Raw genomic sequence first — 22,522 nt, forward strand, 5'->3', positions numbered from 1 at the left:
ACGTCGGGAAGCATGGACATGGCGGCGCTACAGCCCATGGCTCGGCCCACAAACGTCTACTGAGAAGCTGCTACATGCCGGGCACCGTGAGCCGAGAGCGCAACGCGGTCTCCCTCCTCCTGGCCCCCTTCCAGTAGGGGGACAAAGCGCACGCTGTCCCTCTAGGGAAGAGGACGGAGCGCCAGGTGGGGCCAAGCCGAGACCAAGACCCCGAGGCGCGCAGAGACAGACGGGCGCGGGCGAGGCCGGGGGCAAACGGCCGCAGGGCGGCAAGCGGACCACCACCCGGTCGGGCCGCACAGAGAGAACTCGGGCGGCGCGGAGGCGCGGGCCTGCTCCCCCTGTGCAGTTAGCTCACCTGAGGCCGCCCGCAGTCACGCGCCGAGCTCCCATCACCCGCCGGGAGGGAGCCCATCCGCGCATCTAGCCCCACCGACCAATGGCAGAGCGACCGGTGCCGATTGACAGTACCCACGGGCCAACCGCTAGCGCCTGTGGGCGGGGACGCAGCGAGCCCGGTAGGAGAAGCCCGCGCTAACGGTTGCTAGGGACGCACAGGAGTCTGCCTACGGCGACTCGGAGGAGCCAAAAGAGACAGGGCCTCCACCAGCACGGTCCGCGGACGCCGTTTTCTCTGGTCTCAGGAAGGGTGAGCAGCGCGGAGCTCGCCCCTCGGAGACCTCGACCTGAAGGCAGGGAGCGCAGGGAGGCTCCCTCACGGCCCACGATGCCCGCGGGGCCAGGAGCCGACGGGGGCTGCGGCGCCCTCAGTGGCCGGGTCGGCGTCCCGGACCCCGACCGGCTCTCCCGGCACCTCGGGCGGACCCGCTAGCGGACAGGCCCCAGGGCCGGAACGAGCGCGGGCGCCCTGCGCTGAGCGTTGACTGGAAGTGGCCCCTTCACACGGGCTCAGTCCGCGCGGCGACGCCGGGACAATGTCGGCACATTGTGCAGACGCAGAGGCCCGGAGGGGCCGGGGATGCACTCGATTGGCCCGCACTTTGCAGCCCCACGCAGGGACCCGCCCCGCCGTGTCCGGCCACCAGCCCACGAGCCCAGAGCGGCTGCCAGACTCCTCTCCGCTCGCCTGCAGGCTCAGCTCCGTGCGTGCGGCCCCGACTATCCCTGCCCTCATCCCGCTCCCCGCCTCCAAAGCCTCCCGTGCGCTAATTACCTGTCAGCCGTGTGGTGTGGCTGGCTGCGCGGGGGCTGAGGGCGGGCGCGGCCTCGCGGAAGGACTACAACTCCCATGAGGCTCTGGGGCCGCGCAAGCGTGTGTGATTCCATTGGCTGGGAAAGCTCTGAGCTGGGAGCCCTCATTGGCTGAGGGGCCTGAGGCGATAGATACCGGAAAGGGGAAGAGCAGCCAACATGGCGGCGGAGCGCGGCGCGGGCCAGCAACAGACGCAGGAGATGATGGAGGGTGAGCGGCCCCGCGGGGCGGCGGCCGAAGGGCCCAGCGGGCGGGGAGCGGCGACCCGTACCGGCCTTGCCCGGGAGAAACGGGGCGGCCCGCCTGCGGCCGCGTCTCAAATCCCGTCGCGCGCGCCCCCTGACATCTGCCAGCCGGCAGGGCGGGGGTGGCCCCGGACCCGGGACCCTGTGCTGAGGCGGTAGCGGCTGGGAAGGCGCGGGCGGCCCGGGAGGTGCCGGACCTAGGGCCGGGGCCAGCGGTGGGGCGAGCCGGGCGCGTGGGTGGGGACTGAGGGCGCGGTGGTCCCACAGCCCCGGCGTCCGCCAGCTGGTGCGAGCCTCGCACCGAGTTCCTCGGCCAACCCCGCGAGTCCCCAGTCCCGGGGCAGCTGACGAGGAAACAAGGCGCGGGGCTCCCTGGGACTCGCCCGAGTCGGGTCGTTGGTGAACGTGGCGGTTGTGGAGAAGGGTCCTCTCGAAAGTGAATGGGTCGTGGGGAAGGGGTGACCAGGAGCCAAGAGCTGAGTTACAAAATCGACGGTTTCCTGTTTTCAAAGTGATCATAGTTCCAAAATGACTAAATCAAACTCTTCGGCTTTGTTGAAAAAAAGTATATGCATGTTATGTGTGCATATATTTACATACACACGTTTACCGCAGTTGGAGAGCAAGTCGTGTCTTCGAGTGCTTCTGTACTTTTCGATCCGCTGGTCTCATGAGCGCTCCGGAAGAGCAGCCACAGTCTCCAGTGTCAAGTGCCAGGGAAGGGGGGGCGGCGAAAGAAGAGTAGGCATGTTTGTGAGTGATGGCTGCACAACCAAAGCCAGCTCTGAGCTGAATCGTGAAAGATAACTATAAATCAGCCAGGTTGGAGATAGGCTGAGGGAAAGAGCAAAGGTCATTTCAGGTGAAGGAAACCACACGAAGGCAAAGGGGTGGGAAGGAATGTGACCTGTTTGGAGGAGAGTTCAACCAAGAGTGGCAGGCACAGTCATTCTGAATGAGGGAGAGTGCCGGTGAGGCTGGCAGGGAAGGTCGTGGAGAGCCTTGCTGGAGGGGAGAAGCACATGAAGGGTCTTGGACTTTCAGACCTTTAGGTCTTTTTAAGCAGGGAAACTCCTCTTCTTACCCCCTTCTTCCCACCCTCCCACCTACTCCCACTTCCTCTTCAGCTGTTTCCGTGTCTTGGTAAATGGCAAGTAGGAAACCCTACTTGCAAGAAGGCAATTCCTTCTCTACGGCTCCCCCCCATCCAATTAATCAACAAGCTCTGCTGCCCCTGCTTCCTTAGTGTCTCCAAATCTTTAATACCTCTCCCATTCCCACTGTCGATACCTTGAGCCAGTCCATAGTCCCCGGTGCCGCATACTCACCTTATGTGCTGATCTGCTGCCCCATGCCCCTGTCCCTTGGGAGAGAGTCCCAAGTTTCACTCTGATGCCCTTCATTAGCTAAGCCCCTCCCACCCTGGGCTCCACTGCACCAGACCATTGCCCTTAGCTTTGACAACCTGTGCCTGGTAACAACTAATTTATTACATGTCTGCGTACGTGTCATGCACATGTTTTTGTGCCTGACAGCAACTCTGAGATGCAGGTACTATACTAGCTCCTTCTACAGGTGAGGAGACTGAGGCTTGGAAAAGGAAATAACATGCCAAAGCTGTGTCTGAAGAGACAGGATGCAAATTGAGGAAGAGTCAGTGGCATTCCAGAAATTTTTGGAGTCAAAGATCAGATTTGGATTTTAGAATAAGATCAGATTCTCTAGCAATGGAGAAAAGATTAAACAGCCACACAGGCCACCGAGAGACCAGTTAGGAGGCCAGGCAGGAGCCGAGGCCACAGATAATGAGTAATTGATCCAAGGCAGTTGCCAGGGCAGGGAAGAAGGAATGGGTTTGGAGGTTTTAGAGATGGATTTCATCGGGACTTATCCAGCAGTCCTTTCCTGGGTGCTGCTTTGCTAGGCCCAGCAGGAGATACAAAGGTGAAATAGCTGCCTTCCCCTCAAAGAGCGCACCCCTTTGTAAATAAGCTGTAGCGGGAGAAAAGAGAACACTTTCAGTTGAGGCGGTTGATGATTCCAAGTAATGCATTAGTGCTCCATGTCTCCACAGGTTTCCAAACGAGGTTGCCAAAAAAGTTAGGAAGAAGGGAAATTATTTGACAGTCTTGCCAAAGAATTTTTACCAGTCTGCCACATTTAATCATTGCATGATTTGCTAATTCAAAAAATATTTATTTACCAGCCTTTCAAAACTGTGCGCTGGTGTCACGATGCCCAGACATTCAGCATCAGTGACTTCGTGGGGCATTTAGCACTACTGGCTGTCTTCTCCTTTTTCTAGAGCTCCCCGCTGCCCACAGTCTGATTTGAGTTAGTCTTGATTTCTTTCAGAACGTGGGCCTGTGAACTGGGCTGGTTTTCTTGGCCAAATGGATAGTGGAGCATGGATGAAGGTATGTGGCGGGAGGGTCACATGGTCCCCTCTACGTAGACATCCAGGCCAAAAGGGAGCCAGACAGGAGGTGCTTCTCTCTGTGTTACCACTAGGGCATTTAATCACAAACCACCCAGGCCTTCCAGAACACCTGGTAATTCTTCACGAGTTCCTTGAGGACAGGAATAGTATGTCACTCACTTTTGTACCCCTGTGGCCTCCCTGCTGTGCCCCATTCCCATCCCCCACAGTGCCCCCCCTCCACTGGATGCCTCAGGTGGTACCCGGGACATACATGGAAAACACTCATGTTTGTTGAACTGAGTTCAACAAACATTTTTTTTTTTTTTTTTTTTTTTTTTTTTTGGTGCTAGGTGGGCCTCTCACTGTTGTGGCCTCTCCCGTTGCGGAGCACAGGCTCCGGACGCGCAGGCTTGGTGGCCGTGGCTCACGGGCCCAGCCGCTCCGCAGCATGTGGGATCTTCCCGGACCGGGGCACGAACCCGTGTCCCCGAACCCGTGTCCCCTGCATCGGCAGGCGGATTCTCAACCACTGCGCCACCAGGGAAGCCCCAACAGACATTTTTGAATGAAGTCTTTTTGACTTCTAACTGGATGTCAATCTGTTATATGTTCCTCAAAGGGCCCCCTAACGTGGGTGTGAGTTCTTATGGATGTGTGTGGGTTCAGTTGACAGGCGGGTGGAATCGGAAGAGTCGGGCGATGAAGAAGGGAAGAAGCAGAGCAGTGGGATGGCGGCCGACCTCAGTGCTCACAGCCTGAAGGATGGAGAGGAGCGGGGGCAAGAGGACCCAGAAGGTACCAGGCCGAGTTAAGAACCTTAAACTCACTAAGCGGGAGGAGGATGCGGCTCTGTGGCAGGTGATCGGCCCCCGGGTGGTTCCTGGGCGTTTGGCTGACTCTGGAGGCCCTCGGTGGCCAGGGGCGGTGGGCGTAGGCTCTGGCGGTAGGGCGCCCTCTGAGGTGCTCCCTGAGCCAGCTACACACTTATGGCACTTGCAGGCAGGAAGAAGTTTTTCCTAATTCCACTGAAGGCAGATACTAATGATATTGATACTAATGTGTCATCTGAAACAGAACCAGAAAATTGTTTTATTAACCACATGTTCAGAAAGTGAGATTTGAAACAAACAGTTTGGCTAACTACTGTGCTTTCTTTTCCTACCGTGGTAATGTAAACCTATTTTATCTTAGTCATTTCTGAGTCCTGCTCCACCATACTTATAGGCCTGAGGGTCAGCTTCTAAATTGGTTTCGTGATTAACAACAAGAACGTGAATTTAGCGATGAGAAAAGTAAGTTCTCAGCCTGTAATGGTGGGTTTTCGCCCTCCCAAACTATGATCTGAGCCTTTTTTGTTGTTTTCTTTGCTCGCTTAGAAAATCAGTTTACATTCAAAGGAGTGAGAGAAACCATACAAACAGACAGAAAGATGTCCAAGATATATTATTAGGTGAAAAAAACAAACTTTTTACAAATGGTATGCATGTTAAAATCCCATCTTTATTTTTAAAATGTTAATAATAGTATGTAGTTTTACTTACTTAAGAGAGGAAACACATCAAACTGTTGTTGGCCCAGGTGGGGCGGGGGGTGGGGGGCAGTCTCTCTAAACAGCAGGTTTGAGAGGGTCTTGTACCTTCTGCATTTTCTAGATTTATACACAGTGTATGCATATTCAAAGTATTAATAGTCATGTATTACCGTTATGGTAATAAAAACAGAACTAATTTTTAAAATAACATCGTGCTCTGTGCCAGTGAAGATGATTGGTAACTATGACAACCTAATTTTAAGGCAAAAGGAGATTACCACAAAAGTCACATTACTTTGGAACTTCAGAGTCGATATTCTGGAAGTGATGTGGGTGGAATAAGTACACGGGAGTGACGGGTGAAAGCTCTTGTTGCTGACTCAGTCACAGGAAGGCCAAGCGGTGGGAGTGTCACCTGCCCTCACAGCTGAATGCCTGGCATGTTGACAGATCCCTGACGTGGGCTCTCCCCTGGCTCACGAGCACAGGCTCACTGCGACTCACCCAAGGGTGCGTGGCTACAAAGTGGAGCCCCTGGACTGGACCCCGACTTGTCTAGATCCAGTGTTCTTTCCTCCAGGCTACTAGCTGGTTAGAAGTCCTCTGGGAAGGTACATTTTTATAGGTCCTTAGAGAAACCAGGACTTGCTCCTACCTGTACTTATTTAGATCTTAAGTTCAAGTAAAACAAATTCAAACGTGAGAACTGGTACCATTCACTCATTTTCTATAAGTTGTTTTAAAACTTAAAACATACAGGATAGGTTTGAAAAGATGGCTGGTAACTTTGTTTCAAAGGTTAAGCTGCCGTTTTGAGCACTGCCCTGTGCTGGATGTATTACAAAGGGGACCCTTTAAGCCTTGTGACCATGTGTCCTGGACACCCTGCCTTTGTTGTAGCGCACGTCTTTCGTTGCAGCTTCCTGAGTTCAGGCCGCTGGCTGTGCTGTCTTTTGTAAGGGGATCGTTTGGGCATATCTCGCGGTTTTGCCCAGCTCCTTTTATTTAATTTTGGGGTTAGTTGACATCTTGTAAAGCTATGGCTGAACTAGAGTAAGTGACATGTTTTTTTAACTAGCCATTGTCGATGGTTATGGAAAAGGCGGCGTGGTGAATTCAGCCAGTGTGGCGCCAGGACGTCTTTGGCAGGCTGGGCCTGCGTCGGGCGCGCCTCTCCGAGGCCTCCAGTCCAGCCCGCGAGCCGCCCCATGCTGGGGGGCGCTGGGGACGTGAGGCCGGGGCTGTGAGTCTGCTCAGCCACAGGAGCAGACGCAGTGTTGCCATCGGGCAGAGGCAGCTGAAGGAAGCAGGCCAAACGGTAGCGGTGTCCAGCGGTCCCCGGGGCACAGGCCAGACAGAGTCACCGCGGAGGAGCCGCTGCCACTGAGGAGGAGCCTCTCCAAGGCAGGCGGCCCAGTTTCTTCAACAACAAATTGCAGGAACAAACGGAGACTTCATAGAAATGCCCTCCAGTTACAGTGTGTGGCCTCATTCAGATCCTCATGCACGCAGGCTGGGGAGAGCGTTTAACCCTTTCAGACGATGTGCTGCAGGAGAGGCTCAGACCCCCGCGCGGGAGCGGCGGCCACCCTGCTGAGGCCCCTGGATGGGAGACCTGTGGCAAGAGGGGCATTGAAATTACTCAGCGAGGCTCTGCGATCCTGTCTGTTGAGCTGAGCTTCATTCTGTTTTGCTCTTTGCAGAGAGACGTGTTTGTAGATGCTGGGCCACTTTCCAAAGCAATAAAAGGCATAAAAGGCACATCCTAGAACATCTGATGTGCCCAGCACGATCTGTATTCAAATGACCTGATTTATTGTCACAGACAAGAAGGGAAAGACTGGGAGGCAGGCTGCCACCAGGTACGCAGCTTCGGGCATCACCAAGAGGTGGCGGGGGGCAGCTTCCCGGCCCCTGGCTGGGGTCACCGTTCCCCCTCCCCCAGCTTTTCTGACAACAGTGTCAGACTGCATTTCCCTTCCTGGGAAGTTTGCGGCACAGATGGAAGTTTGGAGGCGTTTGCTGAGTTCAGGAAACTGAGGATCTTGAAAGGTGACCATTATCAGACAGGTGTTAGCTCTGCCACGTCATCCATGCCCTCCGGGTGTTGCCTGCTGATTTCTCCTCTGCATTGGAGTTGGCTCTGTGCTCCAGGCAGCTCGACCCAGCTCTCCGCGGACACCAGGGCTGCGTCCTCCTGGAGACTGGGGGCTCTGAATGGGCTTTTCTTCTTGTTTCAGAAGGACAAGAGCTGCCTGTGGACATGGAAACCATTAACCTGGACAGAAATGCAGAGGTAATGCCGCCTGCTCAACCCAACCTCGGAGGGCATGGTGACGGAGCTCTCTGACCGTCAGGGTATCCTTTACGAAGGTGCAGATTAGCGAGCGATTCCCCTGGAAGCAGCTGCCTGAGCCTGTCTCCACTGCCTCAGAGTCCCTGTGTTCTTACTGTTTTTAATACCAGTGATTGACCTGCCATTTCTATTTAACCAAGTGAAACGCCTTTGACTCATAAATTATATGGGTCAGATTACATTGTATGTGGTGGGGTCCTGCCATCCCCACAGCCTCTGAGAAGCACCGCGCGTTAATGATCCGGGAACGTGCTGAGGCTGCCGGGAAGGGCGGAGCCAGCCGCTGTGTCTAGGTGGCCCGTGGGGCCTCCCCTGAGCCCACACCGGCCGTCAGTGGGGACGCGGGACTCAGAGCATGGGCTTGTGCTCTGTGCTAAGGGGGCAAAGGAGTGAGAGTCAGTATCGCATCCCACCCGCTTGGAGGGTCAGTTCCGAGGAGCGTTTTGCAGCTCGCCTCTGAGTCCCCGCCCCCTGTCTACACAGACTCTGTGTAGCGCTTCTCCCATTCTCCCCTCACCCTCGCCTCCACCTGCCTCCTCGTGGCTCTGATTCCAGGAAGCATGTCTTCAGGCGCTTGCCTGCAGCTGAGTTAGGTCTTGTCTTGTTTCAGGATGTTGATTTGAATCATTATCGTATTGGAAAAATTGAAGGGTTCGAGGTGCTGAAGAAAGTGAAGGTGAGAGGAACTCCTTCCTTGCAGGGGAGGTGACACTCCGGAGTCTGTCCCGCCCGAAGGACATAGATAAACCCAGAACAGAGTCAGTTCTGCACAAGTGACAGTCCTTGCAAAGGTGCCAGGGCACACCAGGAGCTGCCATCGCGCACCTTTCCTTCTGAGCCTGGCAGGGTTGCTAGGGCAGATGGCAGGCTGGGTCGCTTGCCCCAGGTTCAAGCGGTGGCTCGGGAGTGCGGCTGCCTGCAGTGCCTCAGCTCGGAGCCCGCCTGCAGCCGCACACACCCCAGCCTGTGCAGTCCTTAACTCGCTTCGGTCCAGTCCGTTTTTCAGAATTGACCCACTGAGGGTTCCCTCTGCTGGGACACAGCACCCGCACTGCCCTCTGCCTCCCTCACTAAGTCGGTCTGCTCGGTATGGGGCCTGCCTCCAGCCTCCCTTGGGTGTCTGCCCATCCTTTCCAAGGTCAGCCGCTTTCTAGAAAACGGGAAGGAAAACCGCATCCTCCCACCCGGAAGGCCTGTCCTATAACAATGGGCACTTTCTCCTGGCCTCCCTGTTGCCTGTGTCAGCTGCCCTCTTTCTGTCCCCTAGACTCTCTGCCTCCGTCAAAATCTAATTAAATGCATTGAGAATCTAGAGGAGCTACAGAGTCTTCGAGAGCTGGATCTTTACGACAACCAAATCAAGAAGATTGAGAACCTTGAGGGACTGACAGAGCTGGAGTGAGTCGTGAGACCCAGGGAGAGAACGGAGGGGCCCGTCCAGCCTCCCCAGAGCCAGCCCTGGGCCCCAGCTCTCAGGCCCAGGGAGGCCACTTCTGCCCCCGGGTCCTGCCCTGCACCTGGCTCCAGGGGCGCGTTGGCTTGCCCACAGTCCCAGCCTGCAGATTAAACCTGTGGAAGCCTTTGGCTGGTCTCTTCGGGGAGGACGTGCTCTCTGCCCTCGGCACCATCCTGTGAGCTCAGAGACATCGGCTACCTGTAGGCTGCCTCCCAGCTCCCCCAGGCCTTCTTGGGCAGCCGCAGGATTCTGCCCCCGCCCCCGGAGCTGCACGGTCCCGCAGCTCGGGATATGCTGCCTCTAAGTTAATTACATTCTGAGTTCTGTGTGACCTGCGCTCGTTAAAACATAAATGTTTTGCCTGTTCCCAGGATTCTAGATATTTCTTTTAATCTACTGAGAAACATTGAAGGAGTTGATAAGTTGACACGACTGAAAAAGCTCTTCTTGGTCAACAATAAAATCAGTAAAATTGAGAACGTAAGCAGCTTACATCAACTGCAGATGCTGGAGTTGGGGTCCAACCGCATCCGGGTAGGTGCGAGCGTGGCCGCAGCGTGGCCTGGACGGTGTGGGTGCAGGGTGTGCGGTCGGCTGTATTTTTCATAAGCAAAAGTGCTGACTGGAGGTCAGTATTAATAAGAGTGTGTGCCCAGGTGCAGTGGTTAAGCCTTTCCTCTGCACACAGAGTTCACTTGCTCCCCATTCAAGCCATGACAAAATTCTTACCAAACCATCCCGTTAGGTTCTGCCCGAGGTGAGCTGATCAGCCCCAAACACTTTGTGTTTGAATGTGCTGCAGAGAGAAAGTGTCCTGAGGCAGCAGAGGGGTGGCTTGCCGGTGCGCGCCCCGCCCCGCCCCAGGGCCGTAGGAAGGAGCTCGAAGCCTGGTGCTTGGTTGGCCTGTCCTCCCCTGCTGAGCAGCTGGGGGCATGGGCTTCCGAGCACTTCTTCCCCTCCCTCCGTGTCGCAAGTGCCCCTCCATCCAGCTTTTGGAAGCTCGTAGCTCAGTGGTCATCCCAGGTTGGCCCTCATGAGCTGGACAGGGTGCAAACCAAGGAGAGTGGTTCTGGCAGAGGGCCTCTCGTGACGATGGTGGTGATACGGCTGCAAATAGCAAAGCAGCACACTTAAGACTGGACAGCGGCCCAGTTGTCAGCATTTTATCGAGTTTTTCTCTATGGAGTCTTCCCAGAGAAAGGTGGCTCGTCACAAGTTGATGCCAGCCGTGGCAGTTAAGGGTGCCTTCCCTCTGAATCCTCATCCTCGTAGACTGCCCCCAGCCACGTCTCGCTGTGAAGGGCCAGACAGGATGCACGGTCTGCACTTGCTGGAGGCCCCACTGTGTTTCCATGCACGTAGTCTGGTCATTTAGTGTCTGCTGAAGAAGCCCATAGTTAACCTGTTCTGGGAAAGCAGTGAACTCAGAGGAGGGGGCGGACTGAGGCCTGGTCAGTGGGCGTTGATTAAACCGGCTGCTACCCGAGGCACTGCGGGAGATCCACCTCCAGCTGAATGGTGGAGCACCGGCATGGAGCAAGGAGAGGCAAGGAAGCAGGTGGCAGAAACAGGAAGAGGGGCAGAGGGGGAACGGGGGCACCTGCTCCAGGAATCCCATGGGGCATCCCAAGGCCAGAGCTCCCAGCTTCTCCCTCCTGTGGAAGGCATTTTAGCAAACCCTACGTGGAGTCACGTAATACTGTGGCAACTCGGAATTTTAGGGCTGTAGGGACCTGAGAAGTCCCGAGAGCTCCAGGGGTCTGTGGAAGCTCGAGGTCCGGGAGTGAGCCCAAGTAAGGGGGGCCTTGACGCCCCGCTCCCACCCCCACCTTTTCTGTGTTTTCACATGGGGTTGCATGGGAAATTTTCCAGAGTGGAAAAGTACCTGCGTGACGCCCTGGGTAGCTCTCTCTCCTTGCCCGGAGACCTTTCTCTTCCCCAGGTAGCTAAGTGCTGCCCTGTCCTGATTTTCACAGGCAATTGAAAATATTGACACATTAACCAACCTGGAAAGTTTGTTTTTGGGGAAAAACAAGATCACTAAGCTTCAGAACCTGGATGCACTCACCAACCTGACGGTCCTCAGCATGCAGGTACTGAGCGCCCTACCCCCGCCCCTGTCCTGCGGGCCCGGGGCCTGGGCTTTGATCGGCTCTGTTTCACCGTCAGTGAGCGATTGAGACATGATACTTCACTGACCTTAGACGTGCGTGACACACGCTGGACCGCAGTTTCATTCTCTAAGCATCACGCTCCTTTTCCTAATAAAAGTCCGAGCTGGTTTTGAGCCAAAGGGTCTCTTCAGAAGGTGGAGCTCGTTCCAAAACCTACAGTGCTGGGCTCCACAGTGGAAGCGACCCTCCCCCGTCCATGCGGAGGGCGTGCAGCCTGTCTTGGGGGTTGGGAAGCACGTGGCTGTGCCTCAGCTCCTGTTCCTTTTTGTCAGAAGCAGGCGAGAGGCACCAGGCCCTTGAGGCGGGATGTGGTGGGGTGCTCTGGGGACAGGACCTCAGTGTGGCAGGTCCCCTGAAACCACAGGTGCCTTTTGGAAAGCAGATGTTCCGCAGACTTCTTTAAGAAGAGGGCGTTAGGCTTTAATTTGAGTTATAGTAGATGCTGAAAGAAATGATAACTGATTTTATTTTAAAACATTCTGTGATTTTGATATTTTTGAATGACTAAATAAATTGAGGTAGACCTTCCCCAAGTAGATGAAAAAGTGAGTGCTTTGCATAAAAGCCTTTAACCCCGTGTATGAGCTTTAGCCCAGTAGAGCAGACCCAAGATTTCGGTCTTCCCTTGCTGTGTGTGTGAGCCCCATTCTCGCAGTTGCATCCGGATGCCCCACTGTCAGGCGCCCACGGTGAGCAGCCCCACTTCCCACAAGCCACGCGGCTTCGCGCATCCCCGCTGCTCTGACTCTCCCTCTTGCAGGGCAACCGGCTGACCAAGATTGAGGGCCTGCAGAGCCTGGTGAACCTGCGGGAGCTCTATCTCAGCCACAACGGCATCGAGGTCATCGAGGGCCTGGACAACAACGTAAGCCCACCGGCCGCCTGTGGGGCAGCGGGGTCGTGGGGTCCCCGACGGGCAGGCCGCACACACCGGCCTCCGGGTGGCTCTTGAGAGGACTCGCTGCCTCTGGAGGTCTGTCCTAGTGACCTTTCCATCCCTCCTCACGCTGGGAAACAGAGACGCAGGCGGTCTCTGCTCAGCCCTAAGCGGGCACTGAGCTGAGCTGTGTGTCGCGGGGGTGCATTCACTGCATGGCCCTGTAGGCGTTGGGGAAGATTTTTTTAAAGTAAACCCCAGGGACTTCCCTGGCTGTCCAGTGGTTAGGACTCTGCGCTTCCAGTGCAGGGGACGCAGGTTCGATCCCTGCTCGGGGAACTAAGATCCCACATGCCACGGGGCACCGCCAAAGAAAAAGTTAAGAAAAAAGTAAACCCCAGCTGCTCCTAGGTGTCCCTGTCCCACGGAGGGCTAGTGGGCGTCGGCAGCCACCCTCTCTTCCTACTTCCGGCCACCGACTTCCTGGCCCACAGCTGCCCCGCCCCACTTCCCAGCCCGCGGGGCCAGCAGCACCCCCCGGCCCGGACCCTGCACAGTTTCACTCCCTCCCACCCGCCCAGCACAGGACAGCCTTAGGGGCGCTGGGCAGGGAGGGGTAGCGCTGGCCCTGAGCCCCCAGGAAGCCCCTGCGCCCCTCAGCTGCCTGCAGGCAAACCTGCTTTTCCTCAGCGCAGTATTCAAGACAAATAAAATACTTTTACTCATTCAATTTTACTGGGTTTTTTTTCCTGTTTTGTTGACTTGCCAGTAAGTGTAACCAGATTGGTCACTTCTGTTGTAAACACAGCGTTTCAATGTTCGTGAAGGCTCCTTTGGCCTTTGTGCCTCAGCCCCCGGGCCTAGCCACCATTAGTAATGTTTTCAGGGGAAATCCACGTTTTGAATTTCATTTCACCAACATCTACGTACAAAATTTTGGAAAAGCTAGAATTTGCCTAGGTGAGCCTGGTCGCCTTTCCCTGCCTTCCAATCAGACGGAGTTTACAGAGCCGGTGTGTAAACTGGGTGCACTGGGCCGGTGCAGAATGGCACTCTGAGGCCAAGTGCTGAGAGGTGCGGCCGTACGGAGGCCGTGTGATTGGAGCTGGGCTGTGTCGTCCCCCCCCTCCCCGCTCCTTGGCCTCCCCTGCCAGCCCCCACGGTCAGTGGAGGGTCCACGCAGGCGAGGGCATGGCAGCAGTGTGGCCCAAACAAGCAGCAGGGTCCCAGGCGCGCAGGACACGGCGAGAACTTAGAATTGTCCCAGTAGGAGTGCTGCACCTTGGTCTGGGATCAGCCCTGGACCCTTTGGGGGCCTCTGCGACAAAACAGAAAAGAAAAAAGCAGTTGTGGCTTTACAGGCAGTCATTGTAAGATTCCTGTAATCAAATGAGATAGGCTTTCCTCTGAGATCTTTGTTCAACTAGAGATCAAATATTCACCTATACTTTCTCCTAAGCTTTATCTCGTAATTTATCTGGAATTTACCTTTGTGGTGTGAGGTCAGGCAGGAAGTATCCTTTTCCCAAATGGCAGATGCACCGTCTTGACACCACAGCTGAGTCCTCCCCCGGTGCTTCCTCTGTTTGCCCCTCCGTGTGCTGGGTCGTCTTCCTGTGGGGCTGGCAGGGATGACTGCATTGTCGTAATCTCTCCTGTGCCTGCTCTCCCCACCCTGTCCCCTTCCTTTTTTTTTTTTTAAAGCAATTCTTACTGGTTTGCTTTTGAATGAGCTTTCAAAACACTGTCCAGCTCCCCAGGAAAACACGAGGTAGTATTGAGTGCATGATGGAATCCTTGTGCCTGGAGGTTTGGGGCCAGCTCTGGCAGCCGGGTGCCCCTGGTGCTGAGCCCTTCCGCTGGGGCTGCACGACGGTCACATCCTGCCGCGGGCCGCAGACACTTTAGCTTGGCCAGTTCCTGCGCTCACACATCCCACGCCGCCCAGCACCGCAGAGCAGGGGGCAGCGGGGCTGCCCTGGCCCCGCCATGCTGCCCACAGTGGCCCCCTTCTGCAGAGTTCTCCCGAGTCCCTGTCTGCTCTGAAAGTCGCCGAGCCCCGCAGGCAGGCGCCTCCTAGCCGGCTGTAGTCACCCAGCTATCTGAGCGGACACGAGGAGCCCAACAGAAACCAGTGGAAGAGCTCCTCACCCGCATCTGTGCCCAGATGGCGCAGGACACTGTGCCCGGCCCTCAAGGAGTCAGAGGCCAGGGCCGGAGCACTTCTGGGTCGGCAGAGCTCTGGCTGCCTGCTCGTGGGTGTGCTTGTAGGTTTTGTTTTTATTTTATTGAGACTTTTTTTAAACTTTCCCTTAAAACTCAGTATTTGGAGTCAGAATCCCAGGAACACAGTAGAAAACGTAGAAGGCAACCCTCAATCAGAAACGAGCCGAGAGGAAGAGGATGTACTGTCGGGGGCTGTCAACCAACTTGTAATGTTTCCCTTTTGATTTTAGAAAAACTTGCCAATTGGCCTGGTTAAACATACTTCAGCAAGCAGTGCAAGCTCTTAAAGACTTCATTTTCACTCTAGTCTTACTCTGTTAAATCTTGAAACTCTGTGAACCTTAAAAAAAATTCCTCGGGCTTAGCTGATGTGTGCTGGGAAGCAGGCATCTGCTGGACATTTCTGGAATAGAGGGTCGAGCACGGCGTTGTCTCCATGAGACAGTGCGATGCCTGCCCCGCAGCGGGCAAGCCCCGGACGCTGTCCCCGGTGGGGCTGAGCCCCCCTCTTTCGTCTCTCCCATCAGCTGTAAATTCCAGGCCAGTGTCCCCCCGCTGTCCCTCAGTGCCCAGGCGTTCCCTTCTGCCCTTCCTCCTGTGCTGGAAGGAGGGCCCCTTCACCCCCGCCTGGCCCCAGGTTCCTCAGCCCTAAAAGAAGAAGGAAACACTGTCTAAGGATCAGTTGGACTTGTATGTTTCCTTGGGTTGAGCACTACATAGATGCTGCTGCAACTGTTGCCCCCTCTTCAGAGCCCCGGCCTTGTGTTAGCTGCTCTTCCCGGGACCGGGCGTGTCACTGGGGTCCTTGTGGACCAGGATCTGGGAGCCTGGGGCTTGGAATCTGAAGGAACTAGTTCCAGACCCCAATGGTGAGAGCGCAGTGAGGCGGTCGTGAGGATTCTGTGTCCTCGGTCTGGTCTGGGGGTGGGCAGGGAGGCTGCAGGAGGTGGGCAGTGCCGTCCCCCTGCCAGCACACTCCCGTCCTGAGAGGGCAGCTCGCCTCATGGCTCTAAGCTCAGCGCCCAACGCCGTGTGCATGGACGCGCGCTCGTTGTTGATCTGAGGTAATCCAGGAAAAATTTTATTTCCTTATTCTAGAACAAACTCACGATGTTGGACATTGCGTCAAATAGAATCAAAAAGATTGAAAATATCAGCCATCTAACAGAGCTGCAGGAATTCTGGGTAAGTTTAATACACAAGGGGTTGATGTCACTTTAGCTGAACTGGTCCTGCCGAGTGAAATGCCGTTTGCTGCAGCCCTGGAGGCTGTGGCGTGGAATGGGACGGCCGGCAGGGCTGTAGGACTTCGGTACCCACGCGGGATCTCGGGCCCCACCACACCCCAGGTGTAGACCAAACCAAAATGGGCACTTTGGAAGATTCTGGGTGATTGCGGTTCACGTGGAAGTGTGAGAAGCCCTGCACAGTATACGGTTAGACCCGAGGATTGCCACATGACTAAAGGGCTTCCAGACCCAGCCCAGGGGCCAGTGCACCCAGCGCAGGGCTGTACCGGCACCACGGAAGGAGGTGTCTTACGGGCTTCTGCAGTCAGTCATCCCGGAGTGTGCCTTGTGTTTGCCTCATGGTGACAGTGTTGTCTCGGGAGCAGTGTCACCGAGCCCATAGGAAGAGAAACAGGGCATAAGATGTCTTGAGACTCCTCTGAGGGGGTGGCAGGATGACCCCCAAGCTGAAGTCCTCAGTGTCAGGGTTCCACACGGGTGTCCTCCTGAAGCACGTTTGTTGCCTGGTGGCCCCTGCAGGCGCCACCACCCGTTCCACCCGGTGACGGCCGTGTGCAAGGTGAGCGTCGCCCGGATGCGCTCAGTCTGATCCAAGATCCGTGCTGCGTCTAAGGCACGCTTCTTCCTTGTCTAGCTACCCTGCTGACCCTGCTTGTGTCCTGTGTGTGCTCCTTTCCTCACCGTAGAAGATCATCCCGGTTTCCCTAGAGCACAGGTGGCCGGCTGTGAGCATGTCCCTTGCCCCTTAGCGGTAGCACTGTCTTGGGCTTTGTCAGCACGTGATGCCAGAGCTAGTCTGGGAAGGCCAGAACCAGGCTTTGAGAGGCTAGGGGAGCCGAGCGAGCCACCGTGAGCCGGGGGTCCGGTATGCAGCCCAGCCCCGCAGGAAGGTGTGGCTGGTGGTAAGCCCGTTGCATTGGGGCGAAAGGATTTGGCTCCGAAGAGGCCAGGGAACCACACAGAGAAACCGCACAACCAGAAGAAGAGTCCAGAGATGGAGGGGTGGGGTTAGTCCAGCACCCAGGGCACCCAGCAGTAAGACAGCGCTAGGTGTGCCAGAAGGCAGACTGTGACCCATCACGAGGTGCTGGTGTGCCCCCCACCACCCGCAAGGTGCTGGTATTCACGCCGTGTGTAACCCCTCCCCGTGAGTGTGTGTTGGCCTTAGTGACTCATTTCCGGCCGACAGAATGCAGCAGAAAACAGGATTCCACCCCGTGACGGGGTTATGAAAAGACTGGCTTGTCTCCTAGGGGCTCCCCCTTGCTCTCTCTTGAACCCCAGCTTTGTAATGAAGTAACAGACACCTTCTTTGATGCCAGCAACATACAAGGCACACGTCCCCTCTGTTGAAGTGATTCTGTTGTGTAAGAAATGTATCTTGGGAATTCTCCCACACCTCAGTTTTGTTTAAAATGTTACTGAATTTGAGGGGAAGTAAATGTAAATTTTCTATATAAATAGCAGCCACCAAAAACTGTTGTGATGGGAGATGCATACATCCTATGAAGTTTGGGTCTTGAAAACCATGAGATAGTCTGCCGGGGAATGTCAGCCAGGGTGATGTTCTGTAGCAGAATTCCAGTCCGGGATTCAGGCAGGATCATCACCAGATGCGAAAACCGTGGGCGAGCAGGGTGTCCGCACATGTGCCAAGTATCAGCCCGCCGAGAATTTGCTGATTGCAAAGGGGAAATGTGCTTCCCGGAGTCATCTGGGCGTCACCAGTGTGTCCACAGGATCAAACGTATCCCCGGTAGAGGGACAGCCTCATGCCTTGTGTCCCCCGATGTGCTTCATCTGTGAAGTGTGCTCACCAAGAATGTTTAGTGTGATGTGACCAAGCATGTAGACCTAACTTCCAGCTGTCAGGAAGCACAGGGTCCGGGAGAACGAGCGAGGTGGCACCACGGGAAGCAGGCGGCTGAACCCAGAGCGAGGACCCTTCCACACGACAAGTAGCTGTGGGTGTTTTTAAAGGTCGACTTCATTTAACAAAAAAAAAAAAAAAATGAGAGAAGGAAGTGGGAAACATTCCAGATGGAAAAAACTAAAAATTGTACCTTCTGGGAGACTCTTTAAGAAGACGGGCATACCTGGAAGGTCACACCCCACACCTTGCTCCTTTACATCTCAGTTGTGCAGAACTTGAAAAAAGAGACATAAAGGCCATTTTGTTTTTTCCCTCGATGAGGCTTCCAGAGATCTTGGAATTTCTGTGGAGACAATGCAGGTGAATGGTTTTGAGTTCCATTTTGGAAAAATACAAAGATAAGAATCTCCGGGGACTTCCCTGGTGGCGCAGTGGTTAAGAATCCGCCTGCCAATGCAGGGGACACGGGTTCAAGCCCTGGTCCAGGAAGATGCCACATGCCGCGGAGCACCTAAGCCCGTGCGCCACAACTACTGAGCCTGTGCTCTAGAGCCCACGAGCCACAACTACTAAGCACACACGCCACAACTACTGAAGCCATGCGCCTAGAGCCCGTGCTCCACAACAAGAGAAGCCACCACAACGAGAAGCCCGCGCACCGCAACGAAGAGTAGCCCCCACTCCTTGCAACTAGAGAAAAGCCCGCGCGCAGCAACAAAGACCCAATGCAGCCAAAAATAAATAAATAAATGTATTTTTAAAAAGAAAAGAAAAACTCTCTGAAAGTTACCTGTGTCAAAGCCATCCTTTACAACGTGCCATTGGTGGTAAGTAAAACTCCCAGGTCCACATTCACTAAATCCTAGAGAAAACTGCCCTGTGGCTGGCTGTACTGTGCAATACCCTCAACTGTAAGACCTGGGGTTTATAAAGATAGTAAGCGCACCACCGGGGACTAACGGGACGGTGGCATTGGAAATGCCGTGACGTATGACACAGGAAGCGCACAGTGTGTGTCAGGCACAAACGACTCTATTGAGAGAAGAGGAGGAGATGGCAGCCCTGCCGGAGCGTCAGCCACCAGCAGAGTAGGAGAAGGTTTCTAAGTAGATTCTGCTGTGAGAAGATCTTACTTCTCCTAAGCAATGTAACATTGCTACTCTTATTAAATGAAAGTGCTGTTTGCACGTTTCGAGGTAAAAGTGCTTAAGGCATGCGTGTCTTCTTCGTGATTCTCCACTGCAGCGGCCTCTTGCTGGTAACCGAGCAGCCGCAGCCACTGCCGCGGGGGATGTTGCTTCCCTGCGGTTTTGATTGTGCGTTGGCCACATGGGCAGCTCATGTTGTACAAGAGGAGCGTCGTCGACTAACGCCTAACAGAACACTGTTTAAGGCTGTATCCTGGGAGAGCTCTTCTCCCTTTGCGGCGGAGGCACCCGTGAGCCCTGCTCTGAGTTTCGGGTCCCCCGAGACTCCGTGCTCAGGAGCAGCCTCCGGGCCCTCCACAAGGCCGGCCTCTGGGTTTTAGAAATCTGGCTTTCCCAAAGCACGTGGCACACTAGGCCCACGCGAAGTGCTGTGAAAATAGCGTTCCTTAAATAGGCGAGTCTGAGAAACCTTGCACTGTATACTCTCTGGGAGAATCTAGGAGAATCTCTGTGGGAGATTCATAATGTGCAGTGAGTTATTAAAGACAAGACTGGCTGTGACAGTGGAACTGGGGCCAGCGGAGCCCTCCCGCCATGAAGAGGCCCCAAGGCCCGAGGCTGCTCTGTTCGGGCAGTGCACAGCAGGCAGCAGCAGCCCGCAGGCCCTGAGAACAGGGTGGCACAGGGAGCCCTGGGCTGCCCTGCTCTGCCTGGGACCAGCTTCCCAAGCGGAACACTGTAGTTCTGTGGAGCTGAAGACGCAGAGGTCAAAGTTCATGGCAGCTGGACTCTTCGGGACAAGGTGTTGGAGAGAGGGGATAGCTGTGCAGAGGAGGGCCCTGGAAGTCCACGTGGGGGTCGCCTGCCAGGCTGTGGCTGAGCGGTGGGCAATCTGGGCACGAGACCACCCCTCTCGCGGCTCACCCGCCAGCTCTGCCGGAGGAGAGCAGAGCTGGGGGATGATGGAGCTCCAGCCCTGCCCAGGTGGGGGTCTCACCAGCACCCTTGACATCCAGCTAGACACCAAACGGGCAGGCCTTAGGGGTAAGTACCACAGGCTCAGCTACGACGCCCTCCAGACCCACCCTAATAAAGCCTCGAAGCAAGCTGCAGCAGCGTGTCCAGAGGAGGCCGAGTTCGGAGGTTGGCTTCCACCAGGTCAGAGGGGCCTGACTTCCTGGAGACCCACCTGAAGAAGTGTGGGACCAAGCCTGTGGCAGTCCCTACACCGTCTTAGCCCCGATGTCCAGTGTTCAATCCAAAATCACCAGATGTACAATAGGAAAACGTGATCTGTATTCAAGGAAGAGTTGTCATAAGAAACCAATCCTAGGTTTTCAGTCACCGTTTGTAAGCACAGCCCTGGGCCTGGAGGTGGCTTGTGGTCTCCTGGTCCTCACTCCCACCTCCAGGCTGCTCTCACCTCCCCCCGAAGACCCCCACCACACAGCCGCTCTGCAGCGCGGCCATCATCCCCTCCCTCCCTGGAAACCCCGGTGCTGCGGCGAAACTGGGCCCTTCTCTCAGGAGACTTAATCCGGTACCTGGTCAGTGCTCAAACCCTCTGCGGTGTCCCCGCCAAGTGGCCGTGGATGGGACGCTCGAGGGCCTCTGCTGCTTCACCTCCCACACGTGGACAGATGTCATACCTTCTCTGAGTGGGGCTGCTGCCATGTAACCTCGGCCACCCCACTTCTGCCCTCGTGGGTTCAGAGGGAGCAGGTCTGCCCCTCCCACCACTGTGTGCACAGCAGGCCCCGGGCCTGGCATCTCTTGAAGCACGATTTCTAGAACTGGGCGTGGCCGGGGCGACGGGGTGAGAGCAGCAGGTGCGGGGCATACACTCACGGCAGCTTGCCCGCCCGCCCTGCACCTCCAGCCCCGTCACATCTCACGGGTGGCGACACGCTGGAGCCCGCCGCGCACCTCTCTTCCCAGTGCTGCGGTCAGCATGAGACCAGCCGCAGAGGCTGGCGGACACGACACGTCGGCGCTCTTCAGCTTTTCTGGGAGCCGGTTACTGAGCATTCGCTGGCGCGGCACAGCCAAGAGCCATGACGGTGATGTCCCCGTGGGTGCCGCCTGGGCCCCCTGCCCTCGCCCTTCACTGCGGCCATCCAGGGCACGGCTCACGTTCACAGAGACAGTTCTCTGGTTTGTGTTCACTTGTCCGTCTGCCGTATCTTTGGAAACCGAAGACTGGTCTCTTGGAGCCCCAGCAGAAGGGCCACGACATCCACGCGACAGGTGTGGACCAAGCTGGGTGACGGGTGCTCCCACCCAGAGGCCCTTCGTGCCCTCGCCTTGATGGTGGTTTGAAAAGTGAGAGGTCTCCCCCCGCACCGACCCCAGCCCCGCGGGCCTCAGCAGAGCCAAGACGGGGCCTCCTGACCTTCTCTGAGCGCGTCCTCCTGACGTGGCGCATCCCGGACGGGACCGGCCGTGGCACAGCGTTTCCGCCACAGAGGCAGGCGGTGGGCGTCCCGGGGGTGCGCGCCATACAGGCCCCTCGTGCCGTGAGTGTCCGGCGAGCGACCTCTGGTCTGTTGGCCGTGTTGTCATCAGAGCGCGTAGTCAGGCCCTGGGGACAGTGGCCAGGGGTGGTTTGTAGGAAGTACAGCCTCACGGCTGCAGCACTCTGCCTGGAGACGGGGCGGGGCGGGGCGGGGCTGCTTGGCTTCCCTCTGCTGAACTGAACGTGGATTGGCCCCTGTCGAGGCGCCGTGTGCGGGTCCATCCCATGTGGGGCGCGGCCCGGCCGGGAGGTGCCGTGATGGACGGAAGGCCCCGCGAGGTGCTGGTCACCCCTCTTCTGAGTGGGGGCCCCGTGCCCATGCGGGGAGGCTGGGGGGCCGGGTTGGTGAGTCCCAAAGGGGGCGGGGCGGGGCTGTCACGTTCTGCAGCGGGACGCGGGGCGCGGCGTGGGGCTGTAGCGCCCTAAGGCTTCCCCGATGTGCGCGTGTTCCCCCAGATGAACGACAACCTCCTGGACTGCTGGAGTGACCTGGACGAGCTCAAGGGCGCCAAGAGCCTGGAGACGGTGTACCTGGAGCGAAACCCCCTGCAGAAGGACCCCCAGTACCGGCGGAAGATCATGCTGGCCCTCCCCACCGTGCGGCAGATCGACGCCGCCTTCGTCCGGTTCTGAGGCCCCCGGCCCCCCTCTTCCAGGAGCCGCCACGGTGCTTTAGTCCACCCGTTGCTCCTAAAATCATCACTCGATCGACGGTCACAAACCCAATGGCAATAAAAAGGCGCTGAGTGAAAGCTGCCGTGTGCGTGCCGCTCGCCACCTGCCACCCGGACGCCAGTGCTGTCGCCTCCGGCCGGCCGGGGTCCGCCTTCCGAGTTAGTGGCCGACAGCCCTGCGCCACCTGTGGCGCTGCTCGCGACCCGTCTCCGTTCCCTCCTCTCAGAGGGAGGTCACAGCCCGCCTGAGAGGGTGACACAGCAGGTCTGGGAGCGCGTGCCCGGGGGGCGCCCGGGCCGTCCGGGGACCCTCGGGCCTGTCAGCCCAGAGCTTTGTAGCCTCCTAGACCGGTTGATGCCAGATTTTTTTTTTGTTTTATATATTAAAAATCAAACCTGCAGGCAAAGGATTACTCGGCCCTGTGTGCCGTGACCCCCAGCGCTCTCTTAAAGAGCAGTGGCCGCCTGCCAGGCCTTGCTGGCTGCCTTCCGGGCACGCCCGTTGGTCCCCCGCAGCCCTCGGGGTTGGAGGAGCCGCCTTCCGCGCGCTGTGCTGTGCCGC

General features: G+C 56.6%; 2 protein-coding genes across 7 annotated transcripts in view; one reads left to right on the top strand and one right to left on the bottom strand.

The window, feature by feature from the left end:
* Positions 1-1,276, bottom strand: part of PASK (PAS domain containing serine/threonine kinase) — a 39,029-nt gene extending 37,753 nt beyond the window's left edge. Inside the window, exon 1 of one of the 4 annotated variants that reach the window (XM_059053712.2) lies at positions 1,175-1,276. The gene's annotated coding sequence lies outside the window, so the exon portion shown is untranslated. Of the gene's footprint in view, positions 1-358; positions 1,017-1,174 lie in introns of those variants that run through there. The other 3 variants (XM_067027364.1, XM_067027366.1, XM_067027367.1) reach the window with 3 other exon arrangements.
* On the top strand, positions 1,011-22,038 carry PPP1R7 (protein phosphatase 1 regulatory subunit 7). Of its 3 annotated transcripts, none has more exons than XM_059053739.2 (10): positions 1,011-1,423; positions 4,547-4,675; positions 7,652-7,707; positions 8,378-8,443; positions 9,035-9,165; positions 9,595-9,757; positions 11,200-11,316; positions 12,158-12,262; positions 15,599-15,685; positions 21,743-22,038. In XM_059053739.2, exons 1-10 carry the CDS (start codon positions 1,372-1,374, stop codon positions 21,917-21,919), a joined length of 1,083 nt encoding a protein of 360 aa, XP_058909722.1. In that variant the 5' UTR covers positions 1,011-1,371; the 3' UTR covers positions 21,920-22,038. The 3 variants fall into 3 exon arrangements, with proteins under 3 accessions (XP_058909722.1, XP_066883470.1, XP_058909720.1); XM_059053737.2 differs by having other exon boundaries at positions 1,048-1,423; positions 4,547-4,687; XM_067027369.1 differs by lacking the exon at positions 4,547-4,675 and having other exon boundaries at positions 1,047-1,423.
* Positions 22,039-22,522: the final 484 nt, after the last annotated feature.

This window comes from Kogia breviceps, chromosome 2 (assembly GCF_026419965.1).
Source record: "Kogia breviceps isolate mKogBre1 chromosome 2, mKogBre1 haplotype 1, whole genome shotgun sequence".
Taxonomy (NCBI): domain Eukaryota; kingdom Metazoa; phylum Chordata; class Mammalia; order Artiodactyla; family Physeteridae; genus Kogia; species Kogia breviceps.